Source organism: Pholis gunnellus (genome assembly GCF_910591455.1).
Source record: "Pholis gunnellus genome assembly, chromosome: 2".
NCBI lineage: Eukaryota > Metazoa > Chordata > Actinopteri > Perciformes > Pholidae > Pholis > Pholis gunnellus.
In genome coordinates, this window is record NC_136536.1 from 10293180 (window position 1) to 10310130 (window position 16951).

Sequence of the window (16951 nt, forward strand, 5' to 3'; positions counted from 1 at the left end):
TATTTTTTTCCTCACATTGGCGGAAATGGGCTTCCATAATGAAGTGTTGTATGTAGAGGAGATACAAATGTGCACAATGCAATTAATGCAGCACTAATGTTAACCTAGAAACACAATATATAATAGTAAAAACTATTCACTGCACAATGAGTAGACCTACTTTACTTTTGATAAATTTTGCTAATAATACTCACAAACTTTTAAGTAAGGTTATTAATGCAGGAATTTTACTTGTATGGCAGTATTTTCACGGTGTGGTATTAGTACTTTTACTTAAGTAAATAATCTCGATACTTCTTCCACCACTGGCTATTTGCTTCTCAGGTGCAGTTTATTACCTATACAATACAAATGACCAAATTATATTTTAGAAATGTGTTGAAATGGAACCTTTAACCTTCACATGCACACTAATTAACACTAAACAATAGTGCACCACAAACAATTATAAACACGATCTCAACAGGCCAGAGGTCAACAAACTGAATGGGCTAGTTAGTGGTTCTTGCAAATGTGGTTTGACACCAGTGATGCAAAGTACTTTAAGTACATGACAAATGACATTGTGAAGTTTTTGTAGTCATATTCCCGACTAAGAAGTACTGCCAAAGCCTGATATAGCTTCCCTCTGTGCCAGAGAGCTCCATTGTTGTCCAGATTACCGGACTTCTACTTCTATGTAAGTCTATCTGAATACTACTTCCACTATTGATTGTGGCCTCAGAAGGTAATTAGAGATACTTTCTTTTTTCCATACGTATGGTTAAATATGATCAGAATAACTGTACATGCAAAAGGATCAATAAGGGAATGTGACATTTATTTGTGCACACTACTCAACATTTAACATATTTAATTACTTGACTGAAGGTGGGCGATATGGATAAAATCACTTTGAATTCATTTTATTTCATAATATTGATATCAAGTATATCGAGAAGTATTCCGTTTTCTTGACAACTTGAGGAAGTAACCAGATGGGAGTCCTTGTTGTTGTTGGCGTATCTAGCAAAATAAGTACCTCACAAATCCAGATCACATTTATAAAACAATGCAGCTAAACCAGTAACCCAAGGAGGTTAGCTGGTTTAGCTGTTAACACCTCACACCCCAAGATTGAATGTTATATTTTTTGCACCAGCTTTTCACCAAGGGGCTAAAGTCCACAAATCAAATCAATCTACCCTTTAATAATCACAGTTCATAGTCAAAAGTGAAAAAGTATGGAGCAAAGTCTTGCAATGAATGTCGTCGTGGAGCTCACAAACAAAAACGGATGGCCCATAAGCCTTTGAGCTATCATTTCCCAAAATACCACTCGACAGGTTTTTCTGGTCTTAAAGTCGCCTTGCATGAGTTGAACTGAGGTTTAACTTTGTATCCGAAGAAGGAGTAGTAAAGTACACTCAAGACATGGGAAGATAATTGAATTGAATGCATGAGATACAGTACATAGCATGGAGGGATATTTTGGATGAGGGAAAATGACTAATTCAGTGGGGGAAAGGGAAAACCACAACACACCAGCTGTTATCAGCACCCGCAGCAGATTGCTTCCCCGAAGCATGAGCGGTGTGTCAAAAATATAATTAAGGAAGTGACGTCACAAATGACACATGGATTATATGCGCAGGACTGCCTGAGGAACTCTGGTTTGCTGAGTGAGCACGTTTTTGTATTGACTGTTTATATTTATATCCATTATTATGATGATGATGTTTACACAAATTACAACCAGTATCCTCTCATGCTGTAATCAAGTCATGTCTAAATGACCCGAAAAATAATAGGCCGGATTTCTTACACTATAAATAACATCATAAAATCTCACAGTTGACTTAAAGTAACACATTGACCTTTCTGCTTGCATCCTCCTCATGCAAACACGCGTTACTGTAATACTACCAGCACATCCCTGTTCATACTCACAACATAATAAACTCTCATATAGGTTGTAAAAATCTTCATTCTGACATCTGGTTCATCGCTACATTTACGTCATTGTGACGGCTAAAGATCAAAAACAAATGTAGGACCTCAAGAGTTTGTTTTTCCTTAGGATGAACATGACAGCTTCACATAGTGCACATTGCTATAAGCTTTTGTTGTATAAACTTTACTATTGTTGTGTTATTATAATTGATTTCCTTTTGCCTGTGCAACTTATTTGAGCATATCCTTTTTAGAAAGGTGCTAAATAACTAATTTGGGCTATATGAGAACAGTCAATTTGGGAGTTTTAACCTTCAAAGACAGGATGAGGGGCTCGGTTTTATTTTGGATATCATGTCAGTCGGAGAACAAACTTCCTTGTTGAGCAATCCGGTACCTTTACGCTGAGCTCACTGCTACTTCCTCTTCCACCATGTTCCTGTTTTTTCATTGAATTACTACGAATACAAAATTGCATCATCAGAGTGAGTGAAGGAACTCGACTGAGCACTATAATAGCGACACTGACAGGGAGGAAGTATGCAGGAAGCTGTGGATCTCCGGAGAGCAACAGGAGTGTTTTAGGAAAGCACAGCTTCCTCCTTGACTCAGCGTATTTGTCTGGGTGTTGTTTTGGGTAGAAAGTGCAGGTAACTTCCTTAGATTCCTTAATGAGCAATTGCTCATCATAATTGTTTTCAGTGGAAGGAACAATCAGCATAAAAACATACTATGACATAATGTATGAACCACAACACATATGATGAAAGTCATATTGTCTGTTTTGAATATTTTATTTATTCTGCATAAAAAAAGGACATAGAAATAACAACTGATTTCAATAAATATCAATAAATAAATACATTAAATATGATTTGAATAAATATGTTAGATAATAATTCCATTGGAAGTACTTTCCATGTATACACGGGAGAAACAAGAAACACTTGTAGATTCATCAGCCATTGAAGGCAGTATTAGTAACTTTGATCAATGTGATCACATAAGCGATACAGCTGCATGTCAGCAAACATTTCATGCACTACATGCATTTCTGAGCCGAGCCCTCTGTGTGATGAGCCGGATCACCAACGGCAAACACTCGAGCGCTGAGGATGGAGAACGAGAACAGTCTGTCCATGGTGTAGTGGCACAGCAGCTCCTCATGCCAGCGTGAGTGAGTTTCTTCATTACTGGTGTGGGATTCCTGCAGAACCAGAAGAAAAAAAAACATGAAACGTTTGTCCAATGGTATCTGAGAAATGCTGCACAGATTTCTGACTCTGATTGCGACTGAGCTTACCATCTGGTGATGCATCCCTGCCCTCGTCTTCACACATTTGTTCATGTCTTTCAGCAGTTTTTGCATCGCCGGCTTCACTTTGCTGACAAACTCGGAGCAGCTTTCATATCCAGCAACCCTCTCGACTGCAGAGATGTATCTCGTTAGGACGTTAAGTATCTTCCCAAGACATGTCTGAGGAAGGAGCGAGGAAGAGGAAGACTTAAAAATGACATCACAATCGGGATCTCATTGTTTTACGTCCATGAACTTTTTGCTGTCCCTGATACAATAGAATTGATGTGATATTTGTTGCTTACCGCAGGATTCTGTTTGAGGGTCTCAGGGTCACACATATCTTTCGCCTCCATCCAAACGAGTGCAGTGGAGAAGTCTGACACATCTGTGGATCCATTTCGTGCCTATAAACCATTTCAGACAAACATGCTTAACAATGTTGCATTATATAAAAACAGTAAACATGTCAATCAGTAAATGCTGGTATGAACCGCATGTTTTAAGTCAACATGTAGTGTTAATGCCTGTTAATCCTCATGTGTACTGTCAAAATAATTTATATACTAAGTTGTATTTTGATGTTTTGACAAAATTGTTCTTGAAGCTTCTGTCTGAATAAAGGACCTTTTGATTCACTTGAATTGAATTAATTTAACACTAATGATAGTCAGTGAAATTTCAAATATATATATATTGCTGGTGTTTAAATTCATGCTTCAACATAAAAACACATTTGTAAAAGCATTACATTCATACACAACACAATTTGAGGCTTTATAGAAATGTCATTGCCAATGTTTTGCGGCGTATTTTGCATTAAAAATTCCAAATAATGAAATAAAAAAAATAAAAAAAACGTACCTCCTTTGAAACAGTTCGAGCAACGTGATTGAGCTCCAGAGAGCTGCTCCGCACATCCCCGCATGCATCTTGCAGAGTGTGCCCGGCTGGAGCGCAGGACGCAGCCGATATAAGCAAGAAAAGAGCAGCGAAAGACTTGAAACAAAAATCCATGGTGTTTTGTCGGTAGGTTTGTTTTAACGAGCTGTGTCCGGTCAGCGCCTTCTGTTGTGAGCTCGAGCCTGTGGGTGATGTGAGTGTTTGTGTTGAATCGTGCTGCAATTTAAGTGTTGCCGGTGACCGCACCTCTCATGTGGAGTTTCTCAGGTGAGTTCATGTCGAGTGCAAATCCATGTTCACGTATTTATACAGGCTGGATGATTATGAGGTCAGAATAATTACATCATATGAGGTAATTCTCGGTTAGCACAAAAAAGGAAGATGAAGCCATAGAAACACCACCGTCTAAAATGACTCCATTACCAGTGAAGTCCCATATTATCAGCAAAATGTACATAAAGTATCAAAAGTAAAAGTACTCGTTATGCAGAATGTATTATTTCAAAGTGTTATAGATTTCTATTGTACATGTAAGAGTATTTCCATGTATTTCCATGTTGTAGCTCATTCATTTCAGATAATTTGTAGCTACTGGGTAGATAGTATACTGCATCATATGTGTCAGCATAGCATATGTTTTTATATGTAAAAAGTAAAGTGTCGAATAAATGTCGTTGACTAAAATGTACATTTACCTATGAGATGGACTGGAGTATAAAATAGCATAAAATGGAAATACTCAGTTAAAGTACAAGTATGTCAGAATTGTACTTAATTATATCTTGAGTAAACTTACTTAGTTACTTTCCACCACTGAAAAAGACAGTGATTGTGTGTTGTAATCACAACAGTTAAAGTTAAATTAACCGTGGGCTATTATGAACAAGGTTATTTATATTTGAATATCCCTCTACTTTTTAAATTTAATATATTTTGCTTTAATGACATATATTAAATATTCTTATCTGAAGTGATTTACACTTGTGATTCAACTCAAGTGTGTGTGATAGAAAACACTGGTGTGACACACCAATTAACATCAATGTGTCCTAATCAGGTTTCACGTGATGTCTGTTGAGGAAGTGAAATTAACCTTTACAGTTCAGGGACATAATGAACTGAATTCTCCTCACAGATTGGACAAACTTTCCATCCGTGTCCACGATCTGCCCCTCTCGTGTACCAGAGAAAAACCTTTGCCTTTTATCTGAAATGTTCTTTTACATAGAAAGGAAATGACATGGGAAGGCTTAAGATATTTTTCTGCTTCCTTAATCTTCCCCATTTATGTTCTTTATTGTAGTAATATGTCTGTAACTGACTCATTAAGTGCACTAAACAGTATGATCAAACTAATTCAGGAAGCAGACTTTCTTGTAATGTATGTATTAATTTAAAATGTTTGTAAAGATGGAAAGAGTACCGATAGCCTGCTACTCCTTCAATTCAAATTAACAAAGAACAAATGTATACAGCCTAAATATGCTGCTCAATTTGTCCCTTTTACGGGACAATCACTGAGATGTTGTGCATGGATTATCTTTATACTGAAGGTAATATATGTAGCTTGTAGATTTGCAGCAATAAGAAACTCAGATCTTCTCTATTAAAGTCAGACGTTCACTCACCGCCCCAACGTCCACACCTTTACAACTTGCCTCACAACTCAAAGTGAATACTTTTTCCTGTGTTGCGTTGAACATATGGACATAAATCATGAGGCACAGAATCGCCCAAGATTCTGGGCTCCTTATATTTTGCCTTGAGCCACAGAAACCATCAAGCACAACAGTGCTGGAATATCAACCTGGCCCATATTTGTTTTGTGTCTGTTAGTTTGTGGTGTTTTATTGCAAAGGAATGTAATATGTAATGCATAAATGCAGTTGTAATTAAAATATTAAAGTTTTTAAAACAAAAATTTGACCCAGAGCACATTTGTAAGCTCTTTGCCATTTCAGTTTATTTGATGCTTTAATGGTACATACTCCCAAAAGCTAATTTGTAGGCCTGCAACTAAACATATTAATCGTGAAAAATTTGTCTGCTGATTATTTTCTCAATTAATCGATCAAATGTATGGCCTATAAAACGTCAGAAAACACTGAAAAATACTGTTACAATTGGCTAAAGCCCAAGGTAACACCTTCAAATGTCTTGTTTCGTGCAACAAACAGTTTAAAACTCAAAGATCTTTTGTTGAATATGATATAAAACATTTATCATTCATTGATATAGCTGCCGATTAATCTTCTGTTGATCATCTAATAGATTAATGTACTAACCGTTTCCACTCTAAAAATGTGAAATTCATCAAATTATCTCAAGCTATAATAGCCTGATAGAAATACCAAGGTGTACAAATACTCCATTATAAGTAAACGTCCTCCATTCAAAAACAGATGTATTGACAGCAAAATTTACTTATTTATTATTCAATTTTTTTTATAGTAATGAAGCCGGCAAATAAGTTTATACATGAGATTTGCAGTTTGTAGAGTATTGACTTTATTGAAAGAATATTGTCAGATAAATGTTGGGAGTAAAAAGTAGAAATTTAATGCAGTAAAGGTACAGATGATCATAAAATGAAAATACTAAAGTGAAGTATCACTAAATTGCACTTATTTCCTGTACATTTAATTACCTGATGAAATGTACTTTGTTTCTGAAAACTTACAAACACTGCGGCTCTTGAACGCACCCCTGTTTGCTCCGGAAGTGTTTAGTTTTTTTGTTGTTGTTGTGAATGAAGCGAGCATGGACTCCTATCCCATCACAAGAAGAGGTCTGTGTAAACTTTATATTAATATTTCAAGTCTTTCAAGTATTTAGGAAAAACACATTTTCAGTTATGCAGATTTTGTGTGTCTAGAAAGTGACGAAATGTGACATCAGTGTCTGTCTGGTTCATGCTAACTTTAGCCAGGTTAGCTAAATTAGCCGCAGCGTTAGCCGTCAACGGCAACTAACGCTAGCTGAGTAAAGAGAAGTTAGCTTAGCTTTCTGTAACGTTTACACATTTCAGTTATAAACACTAACTTTGGCTTCGGAGACTGTTGCTAACAGTTAGCTTTAATGCTAGCTTCTGTGGCTAGCTACTGATAGCCAAAGCTAACATTAGAATAAGCCTGAAGATATGGACCGGTACTTGAGTTTGGTTTAATAAAAACACCTACGAAAATGAAATGCATTTATTTGCTAGGGTGGTGTGTTATTATTTATATAACGTGTACTTCATCTGCAGGTTGATTTAACTTACTCATGATGAACTTTGACGGTCTGGACGCTGGGATGGGTGAGTACCCGCCCAGCCTTCACGGGACTCTGGAGGCGGGGATGGAGCCCTCCATGGACCCCCACCTGAACCCCAGTCTACTGCAGGGCGTGGACCTTGACCCGGAGGGCCTCGACGGGACAGGTCCCGAGTCTGTGCACCTCATGGAGGGGATGTTTTCAGAGCTACACAGTGCAGTTTCAGAAGTTGGCATCCCAGTCACTGCAACACATTTTGATCTCCAGGAGGAAATGCTCTGGACGGGAAACCACAGAGTAAGATTATGATTATGGTTATGATGGGAAATAGAGTATAGTACAGCCTGCATGTTTCTGAAAGACACACTCTCTCAATCTTGTTTCTTTACTCGTTCTCTATAGGGTCATGTAACCTCGTTCTTTGGACCTACAATGGGCCGCCATTCTTCTTTCCAAGCGAGTGCATCAGATGACATCCGACACATTCAGAGTTTGGAAACAGGCGTCCTGTTCCTTTCAAAGTGTAACCTCAAATGCCACACTCGCGGGGGCCTTGTTATGTTTGATTACCCGTAAGTGTCACAAAGTATTGACTGGGACCATTGGCCGATAGATTGTTGACAATCATGTGCTCGCTCACAGAATGAGTTATTGTGTCTGTGTACATTCCAGGATGGATGAAGGAGCTGATATGCACAGTCTCCTCATGACTGATAACAACACCTTGCTCATGGGTGGATTGCAAAACTATGCGGTTGAACTTGACTTGAATACTGTTCAAGAAACCCAAAAGGTGAGAGATTATCAATACCCACAAGTATCTACGCATACAGCGCCACAGGACACAAGTGTCACATTATATAAAATAACATATATTCAATGGATTGACTGGTTACTTTCCTGTCATGTGTACTTGACAGTTCACTGTCGACCTACCTGGAGTGGCAATAATGCGCCAAACCGGTCGCTACTTCTACTGTGGACACACTTCTGGCAAGGTAAGGACGACTTGATCATCGAATCAGTTTGTGAAACGTGTTTTTTTTCTGGCTAACTCACATTCACTCTCTGCTTGAAAACAGATCACCCTTCGGGACTTGCGTAGCTTCAAAACGGAGCACGAGTTTGACGCGTTCTCCGGCAGCCTTTCAGACTTTGATGTTCACGGAAACCTTCTGGCTGCGTGCGGGTTCTCCAGCCGAGGAATGAATGGGTTGGCGTGCGACCGATTCCTCATGGTGTATGACCTGCGTATGATGCGAGCAGTAACGCCACTTCAGGTTCACGTGGACCCCCTGTTCTTGCGCTTCATTCCGACGTACACGTCACGCCTGGCGATCATCTCACAGACAGGTACCAGCCGGGGAATGTGGGGTCACGTTCCTGACCGTCTTGCCTGCCATTTCTGCATCACCTTGTTTTTTTCTTCTCATCAGTTAAACAAACAGTATTTATGCTATCCTTTCATATTAGATTCAGTGTTATAAGTAGGCTACAATTATCACAACAATACGAACATTAAGGCTCCGTCATAAAAGACGAGGGAAGAAATTCTGCAAATTTATATGGCGACTGATAACATTTTACGGAATGACTGCTGTAGTTTGTGGGTTTGTAGACTTATAAGACTTAAAAACGTGACACATGTTCTTTATTACAATAACATGAAGATTTGTATTCAGCATCACACTCAAATACCTAAGTGACAACAGTAGTAGTAAGGATTGTCCAGGCTACATCTACCAGTGTTTAGGTAACTGAGTGCAAATGTTTCTTGTACCTTGAGAATAATGTTCCACTTCCTGTTTCTTTGTCCAGGTCAGTGCCAGTTCTGTGAACCCACTGGTCTTGCCAATATGGCGGACATTTTCCACGTCAACACCGTGGGCCAGGTACTCATGAGTTTCGACGTATCGGCCAGCAAACAAGCCTTGGCCTTCGGGGACTCTGGGGGATGTGTGCACCTGTGGTCTGACGCTCCAGAGGTTTCATTCAATGACTACTCCCGGGAGACGGAGTTCGCGCTGCCTTGCCTCGTGGACACGCTGCCTCAGCTGGACTGGAACCACGATCTGCTGCCCCTCTCGATTATCCCCACGCAACTGACCAGCACAGAGCATCTGCTGTCGGACTGGTCCGCTACAATGGCTACGCCCAGCCCCAGGTAACACAGTCACCGGCACTATGTCTTTACCACAGCTGGAGTTATGTGACTGGCAATGGCAACCCTACATAAAAGCAACAGCACCGACATCACTTCTCTGCATGATAGAGCTCTATTGTTGTCCACAAACTTTGAAAAACACATCAAATCTGCGGCTGAACATTTTTTCCCAGCAAATACTGCATTTACTCCCAGCTGTGTTCGGAAATTATTTTGTCTTTGTTAAAAATGTAAATCATATTTGTGACCAAGATTCACGTCTTACGTGGGAACCCTTAGACTTGGGACAAGATGGGGAAGTCAGGAAAGTACCGAGAGACAGAAGAATGCACTTTTGGTTTTGAAATAAACATCACCAGCTTTATCAAAAAATCAAACAGCACACCACGCTTATTAATTTCTCTTTCCTGCAGTCACGGTTGGCTAATTCTCCTGAAGTGATGTCATGATGTGAGTCAAATAGGGAACAATGTGAAACACAGACTCAAACGTGAGAAAATTGGTGATTTCATCTCCTGCGTCACTCGTACGAGTCACTTACGAACAAATCTGTTCGCATGAGTGGTTCTGGCATGAGGCCCATTATTGTTCTCTCCAACAGACGAGCTCCTCCTGTGGACCCAGAAATCCTGCGCACCATGAAAACTGTTGGGTTCATCGGCTATGCAGCAAATCCTCGTACCCGCCCTCGGAACCAGGCATGTCAAAAAACACACAATGTAGACCTAACACTACTTTGAAACAGCCTTTCATTGTTATAACAAAACACATTATGTGAACAACCCTGTAATTTCCACTATATTCAGATCTAGATAACAAACATTTTTTTCTGTGTTCAGTGTCAACACGTGTCACAACGATCAAAAATCTATTTCCTGTCTTATTTCAGGTTCCTTACAAAATAAAAGACGTGGAGCTGGATTATGATAATTACAACCAGGTCCCCGAATCACCAATTGGACGTGATGAAGAGCCACATCTTTACATGGTGCCCAAAAAGTACAGAAAGGTTGGACTCAACATATCTATCATGCTTTTCATATAAGAGGACTGTTGGAAAATAATAATAATCCTCTTTTAATCATTTGTTTGCTGTTGCTGTGTATATAAATATGTTTGATCTTTGTGCTGGATCAGGTCACAATTAAATACTCTAAACTTGGACTGGAGGACTTTGACTTCAAACATTACAACAGAACCTTGTTCGCTGGTCTGGAGCCTCACATCCCGAATGCTTACTGCAACTGCATGATCCAGGTAAGAAGCAAGGTTTTAAAGGGAATTTTTGTTTATTTTTGAGAGATTAATTAAAAGTTGTTGTTTTCTTTGACCCATTGCTCAGCTGTTCTCCTGTTTCTGTGTTGGCCCGTTAGGTGCTGTATTTCCTGGAGCCAATCCGGTACCTAGTGCAAAACCATTTGTGCCAGAAGGAGTTCTGCTTGGCCTGTGAGCTTGGCTTCCTCTTCCACATGTTGGATTTGTCACGAGGAGATCCATGTCAGGTAGCTGTTTGTTACAACCGACATTGTGTTGCAACTGCACATTGTGTCCCGCGCAGAGTTCCTAATCCCACCTCTCCACCTCCTCAAGGCGAGTAACTTCCTCCGAGCATTTCGGACCATCCCAGAAGCGTCGGCGCTGGGTCTGATCCTCGCGGACTCAGACGAGCAAACGGGGAAGGCCAGGCTCGGTCGCTTAATCCAGAGCTGGAACCGCTTCATCCTCACCCAGCTCCACCAGGAGACGCAGGAGCAGGAGGGCCCACAGGCCTACAGGGGAGCCAGCAGCAGGTCAGAGATTAAAAAAAAAAGTGTTTGACACGCCCAGCACAGAGTCTGGAGGTATTCTAGGTACAGTTTAGGGAAGATGTGAGGATGATCACTAATGTGTCTGACACATTTATGCAGTACTCTGGGTTCTTCTGGTGAATCCGCCATCGGGAAACTGTTTGGCTGTGAAGTTGAGAACAGCAGCTTGTGTCGCTGTGGCAAGGAGACGGTCCGCTCCTCCCTGTCGCTGCTCTTCACCATGCATTACCCCGAGCAGAACTCTCAAGGTGAGTTCAGCGTACGCTTTCACACGGCTGTTTGTAGATAGTCTATGCCAGCTATCATGTTCCTCAAGCTTGCCCCTAAAAGACCAATTAAAAGTGAATAATAATAGTTAACTGTTGACAATGTACTCATCTAACTTTGCCTCGTCAGAAAAAACAGTAAAAGAATATGACTTTGCTGAGATCTTGAAGAAAAGCATCTGTCTGGAGCAGAGCACTCAGGCGTGGTGTGAAAACTGTGAGAAGTATCAACCCACAGTGAGTTACAGCTCCCCTCCAGCCGCATCGTATTATCTGACAAGACTTTCGTAGTCTCGTTGAAGTCTTTTCTGCATCACGAGTGTTTCTGTGTGCCGCTTTAGGTGCAGACACGCAACATTCGATGTCTCCCAGATGTTCTGGTCATCAACTGTGAGGTAAACAGCGTTAAAGAGGCTGAATTCTGGAAGGTCCAGGCGGAGGTAAATGACACTCATTTTGTTTTTTATTTCCATCCTGGCGGTTTCAAATACATTTCATTTAATTCACAACACATCTGTCGTTAGATAAATAAATGACGTAATTGTCGTTTGTCGTTCTTCACAGTACTGCTTCAATAAGGCCATGCAGAAAGAAGCAATGGAGCCTCCAAAACCTAAAGAACCCCCCCCGCCCATGCCCACCGAGTGGTGCTTGGAGTAAGATCTCTTTTAATATAGTATAGGAAATAGTTTTGCATCGTTCATTTTCGCCGTTGTCAATTAATGTTTTGGATTAATGAATGAATGAACTGTTCAGTCTATAAAACATCAGAAAATATTTTTTGATGCCCTTTTGCGATTTCCCCAGACGTCTTCAAATTGCTTGTTTTGTCCCAACAAGAGTCCAAAGTTCTATAAACGAGAGATGAGCAGCAAATCTTAAATTTGAGAGGCTCACGTTTGCCAAAAATGGATTTTAACAATTGATACTCAATTTCGTTTTCCCATTAATTGACTTAAAGGCTAATTGTTTCAGCCCTACAAATAACATAACTTGTATCAGTTGAACGTGTCTGAACACTTTCACGTCACTGTACATCCCAATGCAGCGGGGAGGGCGTTTGCAATATGGAGGGCTTCACCTTTGACACGCGAGCGGAGGATCTGCGACACGTCTGGATCCCGCTGACTCTCAAGATGTCCATCAGCAAAAGTCAGGGTCTGGAGATCAGCAGCTGGCCTGAAGGAGAGGAGGTGAAGGAGAAAGATCTTAATTAAAACACAGATTCTGATCTGATCTTGGTTTTAGCTTGTGTGTAAAGACTTACATGCAACCAACAACTTGTTGCCTCGTCTCTTATCAGTTAAGCACTGCTGAAGAGGAGGAGGGCGCATCGGTCTACGACTTGGTGGTCACGGTGCCTCACATCCTGGATGCTCGCACCGGTGGAAACTTGGTTGCACACATCAAAGTAGGAGAGACCTACCATCAAAGAAAAGAGGTGCGTAAAGCTTAGATTATAAAATACAGTCCAACAGATACTGATACAGACAAAGTGTAGTTTATACAATCTGTGTCTGTTTCAGGGAGTCACACATCAGCAGTGGTACCTCTTCAATGATTTCCTAATTGAGCCAATTGACAAGGTAACTATTTGATTTCATTTATGCTACTGACATGTCATGTTTCCGGTCATGTCAAAGTATTGTGTTCGTGTTTGTCAAAGACTGAAGCTGCCCAATTTGATGTGAGCTGGAAAGTGCCGGGCATCCTGTACTATGCCAAGAGGAACTACCACACCAAATACGACCTCCGCAGTAAGTTGTAGGACAACAAACCTGGTGAATTTACGTGTCGGTTTTTTTTACTCGCCTGCTCACGCTTTGAGGTTTGTCTCAGTTAAAAATCCCATAGATGCCAGCGTGCTGCTGACGGAGGCCTCGTTGGCCCGGAAGCAGAGGAAGAGTCACGCCACGTTCATCCCCCTCATGGTCAGCGAGATGCCGCAGGCCGGTGACATGGTGGGGCTGGACGCCGAGTTTGTCACGCTCAACCAGGTGCGTCTGGGTTACAACGCCGCTGTCTGTGTACCTCACGCTGTCTGTCACACCGGATGTTTACAAGAAACCAGCTCACTCAGAGAACTCGGGTTAAGAGGCACTGTAGTAACCTGGTTCCTGTAAAGCTGTGTATATATTCGATGAATGATTTAGATGTCTTTGTGATGAGTCTTACGAGATTCAGCTCAATGTAAATAAAGCTTAATTGTTGAGCTCTGCTGAGAGTAATTTTTGTAATTTTGTAATCAAACTACCTTTATATTGTACAGTGTGTTGATGCTCGTACTGATGCTGTTTGTTGTTGTAAAGTCATCTTTTTGTGGTAGGACACTTTGAATAAAACTCATGACCGTGCGTTTGCAGGAAGAGGCGGAGCTTCGCAGTGACGGCACCAAGTCGACCATCAAGCCCAGCCAGATGTCCGTGGCCAGGATCACCTGTGTGAGGGGTCAGGGGCCTAACGAGGGGGTGCCCTTCATCGATGACTACATATCGACTCAGGAGCAGGTAGGGGGAACACAGTGGGGGGGGGGGGGGGAGTCCGTTAATGTAACCTTTAAAGGAAGTGTTGAATGTTGTGGAAACACCATGCATCTGACAAATAAACTATTCCACGGGGATGAGACTTTTTCCCGATCACCACCTCTATAATGTTACACCGTCATTGTCATTGAACAGTGTGTCCTTTTGTTGGTGATGATAATACACTCATACACACAATGGAGGATAATCTGTCACAAGAAGTTCATTCAAGAAGACGACATTTGGTCGGACTGCAGATCAAGCAATTCTGGAAAGTTCTGAAATAAGTAGCACATCCACAGAGTGTGTTTTCTTTTGTTTACTTTCCAATTCCTGATGGACAAGAAGTAAGCGTCACAGAAAATGTCCTGATCTTTATTTGTGCTTTATCACTTGTCCCTTGTTTGTCTAGTTAGACAAGCAACTATACTGAGTACTTACTTCTAACTTGATGGGAAAAACTGCATTTATTGGTTTTGATGAACATTAACCCTGAAGAAGAACTTGTGAAAGCATCGCTCTTGCCGTCCACCCCTAACACTTCTGAATGTCTGTTCTTCCAGGTGGTCGACTATTTGACTCAATATTCTGGCATCAAACCGGGAGACCTGGATGCAAAGATTTCTTCAAAGCATTTGACCACGCTGAAGTCCACCTACTTAAAGCTGCGCTTCCTCATTGACACAGGAGTTCGCTTTGTTGGTCACGGTTTACAGAAGGACTTTCGGGTCATTAATTTACTGGTATGTTATTTCACAACTTTAAAGTATCATTATTTTATTTAAATGGCTATTTTAGGCTACCAGTTGACTGAGAAAGTACTTGGTAGTGCATACATAAAATGAACACAGGTTACTTTAGTCTGTTTCTTTGCTGTTTTGAAGGTTTTGAAGGACCAAGTCATCGACACCGTCTACCTGTTCCATTTACCCCGCAAAAGGATGATTTCGCTGAGATTCCTCGCCTGGTACTTTCTAGGTAAGTTAATGATCAAGTATCTGCTCTAATTAGCAGATCACATGACTACATGTAATGCGAAAGGGTCAGATCATTACCAGCCGACTACAGTTCCTTCAACTCTATGGAGCTTTGAAGCATCTTTCAGCTCATTGTTTGGCTCTCTTGCAACTTCACGGTTTGGTTTGAGAGAGAATATTTGACATGCATTCATCAGGAGGTGTAGTTGTAGTGTTTAAACATTGCGTAAGAGTGACACTCGTTGACATCCGGGATTCATCTATTAAACTCATATTGTAGACGCTTCTGACTGCTTCGCTTTGAAACTATATGTAGTGACAGTGTGGTCTCCATGGTAGCTCTGACGGCTTAATAAGTAAGACGAGGAGGTGGGCCGGGTCGGAGGGGTCGCTGGTCAATCTAGGAACCACTTTGTCCCCGTTGTGAACTGCTGCTTCATGGTTGAGATGCAGCCGGATTGTCCTTTTTCTCTTTGTGGCTCCTAGACCTCAGCATCCAGGGAGAAACCCACGACAGCATAGAAGATGCACGCACCGCTCTGCAGCTGTACAGGAAGCACGTGGAGCTGGGTCGCGGAGGGGGGAACGACGAAGTGAGGAAGGTCCTGAAGGGACTCTACGAAAAAGGTCGCCAGCTGGACTGGAAAGTCCCGGAATTGGAAACAGGAGATGGTCAAGGTAGCCCAAAAAGTACGACGCAACATTGAATTAGATGCTGATGTTAGTGATGTAATACTGAGTTCAGAATAGAGGAATTCATGAGAGACGCTCTGCTTCCTTCAACAGGTGCTGCTGTGTTTCCCTCTGTGATGGGGCTGTGAGCTGCACCGCGGCATCTTCCCACTGAAGAGTTTTGATTGACATCAGTTGTTGTCATATTTTGTACTTATTTTGCATTTATGTTTGCATTGCGTAGAAAGTTCATGAAGGTCTTTGTCGGCTGTACAGTCCACTTCAGCTCGGCGTTTTAATCATGTCAAAATTTGTACTTTTCATCCAGGAAAGGTTTTTGGAAAAAGGACATTTGTATCGTATACTTTTGGAGGCTTTTTAAAAAAACCTAAAAACGGAAAGCAACATGTTTTTTTGGTGCATGTAAATAAATAAACGTATCATGAGCACAAGAAGATGCATTGTGTTTAATTAATACCAAGGAGTGGAAAATATATTTTGCATCAGATTTCCCTCCTGGTTCTGTTCTGACTCAACGTGCTTTCTGTCTCATGTGAACAGACATCCTCTTCAACGCGACCTTTTCTGTATGTCGACATGATGTAACTTGCATTCAGAGCTGATTTGAATAAATTGTGTCATTGATAAATTTAAACAAATGAATATGAAGGCGAAAGGTCAATTATTTTGAAATAACCCAGCAGCAGTGAAACATGAGCGAAGAACCTCCACAACTCTTCTGAGGGAAATATTGTTCTTTTTACTCCACATTTATTTAGGAGCAAAATGCTGCTCTTAACTACAGTATATGATAGCTACGTTTTTAAATGTACGTATGTAAACACATACATTTATAAATAAACACTAATAAATACATGAAATATACAAATAAATAAATAGAGATACAAGGATCTGACTTTTTCTGTCCCTATACCGATAATGAAACCTGGGTTTTGTGTATCGGCCGATACCAAGTACCGATCTGATACCAGTGTTAGATTAATAAGGTGTATGCCTCACTGTGTGGAAGTTCCTACGATCATTATCTTATGTCTAAGGCAAAATCAGGCTTGACTTAAACATTGCTTTCCTAACTTTGAAAAACAAAATTAGACAAATAAATACATAGATACAAATGTACTGAATTGTTATTTA

At 40.8% G+C, this 16951-nt stretch overlaps 1 protein-coding gene across 2 annotated transcripts; it reads left to right on the forward strand.

Annotated features, from left to right (window-relative positions):
- The first annotated feature begins 6880 nt into the window (after positions 1-6880).
- On the forward strand, positions 6881-16245 carry pan2 (poly(A) specific ribonuclease subunit PAN2). 2 transcript variants are annotated; one of them, XM_079169900.1, is made up of 26 exons: positions 6881-6920; positions 7380-7684; positions 7790-7959; positions 8060-8180; positions 8308-8385; positions 8470-8740; positions 9206-9551; positions 10153-10249; positions 10441-10560; positions 10689-10808; positions 10925-11053; positions 11142-11341; positions 11459-11607; positions 11756-11862; positions 11967-12065; positions 12190-12281; positions 12674-12818; positions 12929-13066; positions 13152-13211; positions 13292-13382; positions 13465-13622; positions 13989-14132; positions 14711-14890; positions 15032-15125; positions 15611-15814; positions 15911-16245. In XM_079169900.1, exons 2-26 carry the CDS (start codon positions 7397-7399, stop codon positions 15943-15945), a joined length of 3636 nt encoding a protein of 1211 aa, XP_079026026.1. In that variant the 5' UTR covers positions 6881-6920; positions 7380-7396; the 3' UTR covers positions 15946-16245. The 2 variants fall into 2 exon arrangements, with proteins under 2 accessions (XP_079026026.1, XP_079026027.1); XM_079169901.1 differs by having other exon boundaries at positions 15611-15802.
- Positions 16246-16951: the final 706 nt, after the last annotated feature.

Coding starts and splice junctions, on each gene's coding strand:
- pan2 (XM_079169900.1), top strand. CDS start 7,397: ATGATGAACTTTGACGGTCTGGACGCTGGGATGGGTGAGTACCCGCCC. Junction 11,608..11,755: donor CCCCGAGCAGAACTCTCAAG/GTGAGTTCAGCG, acceptor TTGCCTCGTCAG/AAAAAACAGTAAAAGAATAT. Junction 12,819..12,928: donor GCTGGCCTGAAGGAGAGGAG/GTGAAGGAGAAA, acceptor GTCTCTTATCAG/TTAAGCACTGCTGAAGAGGA.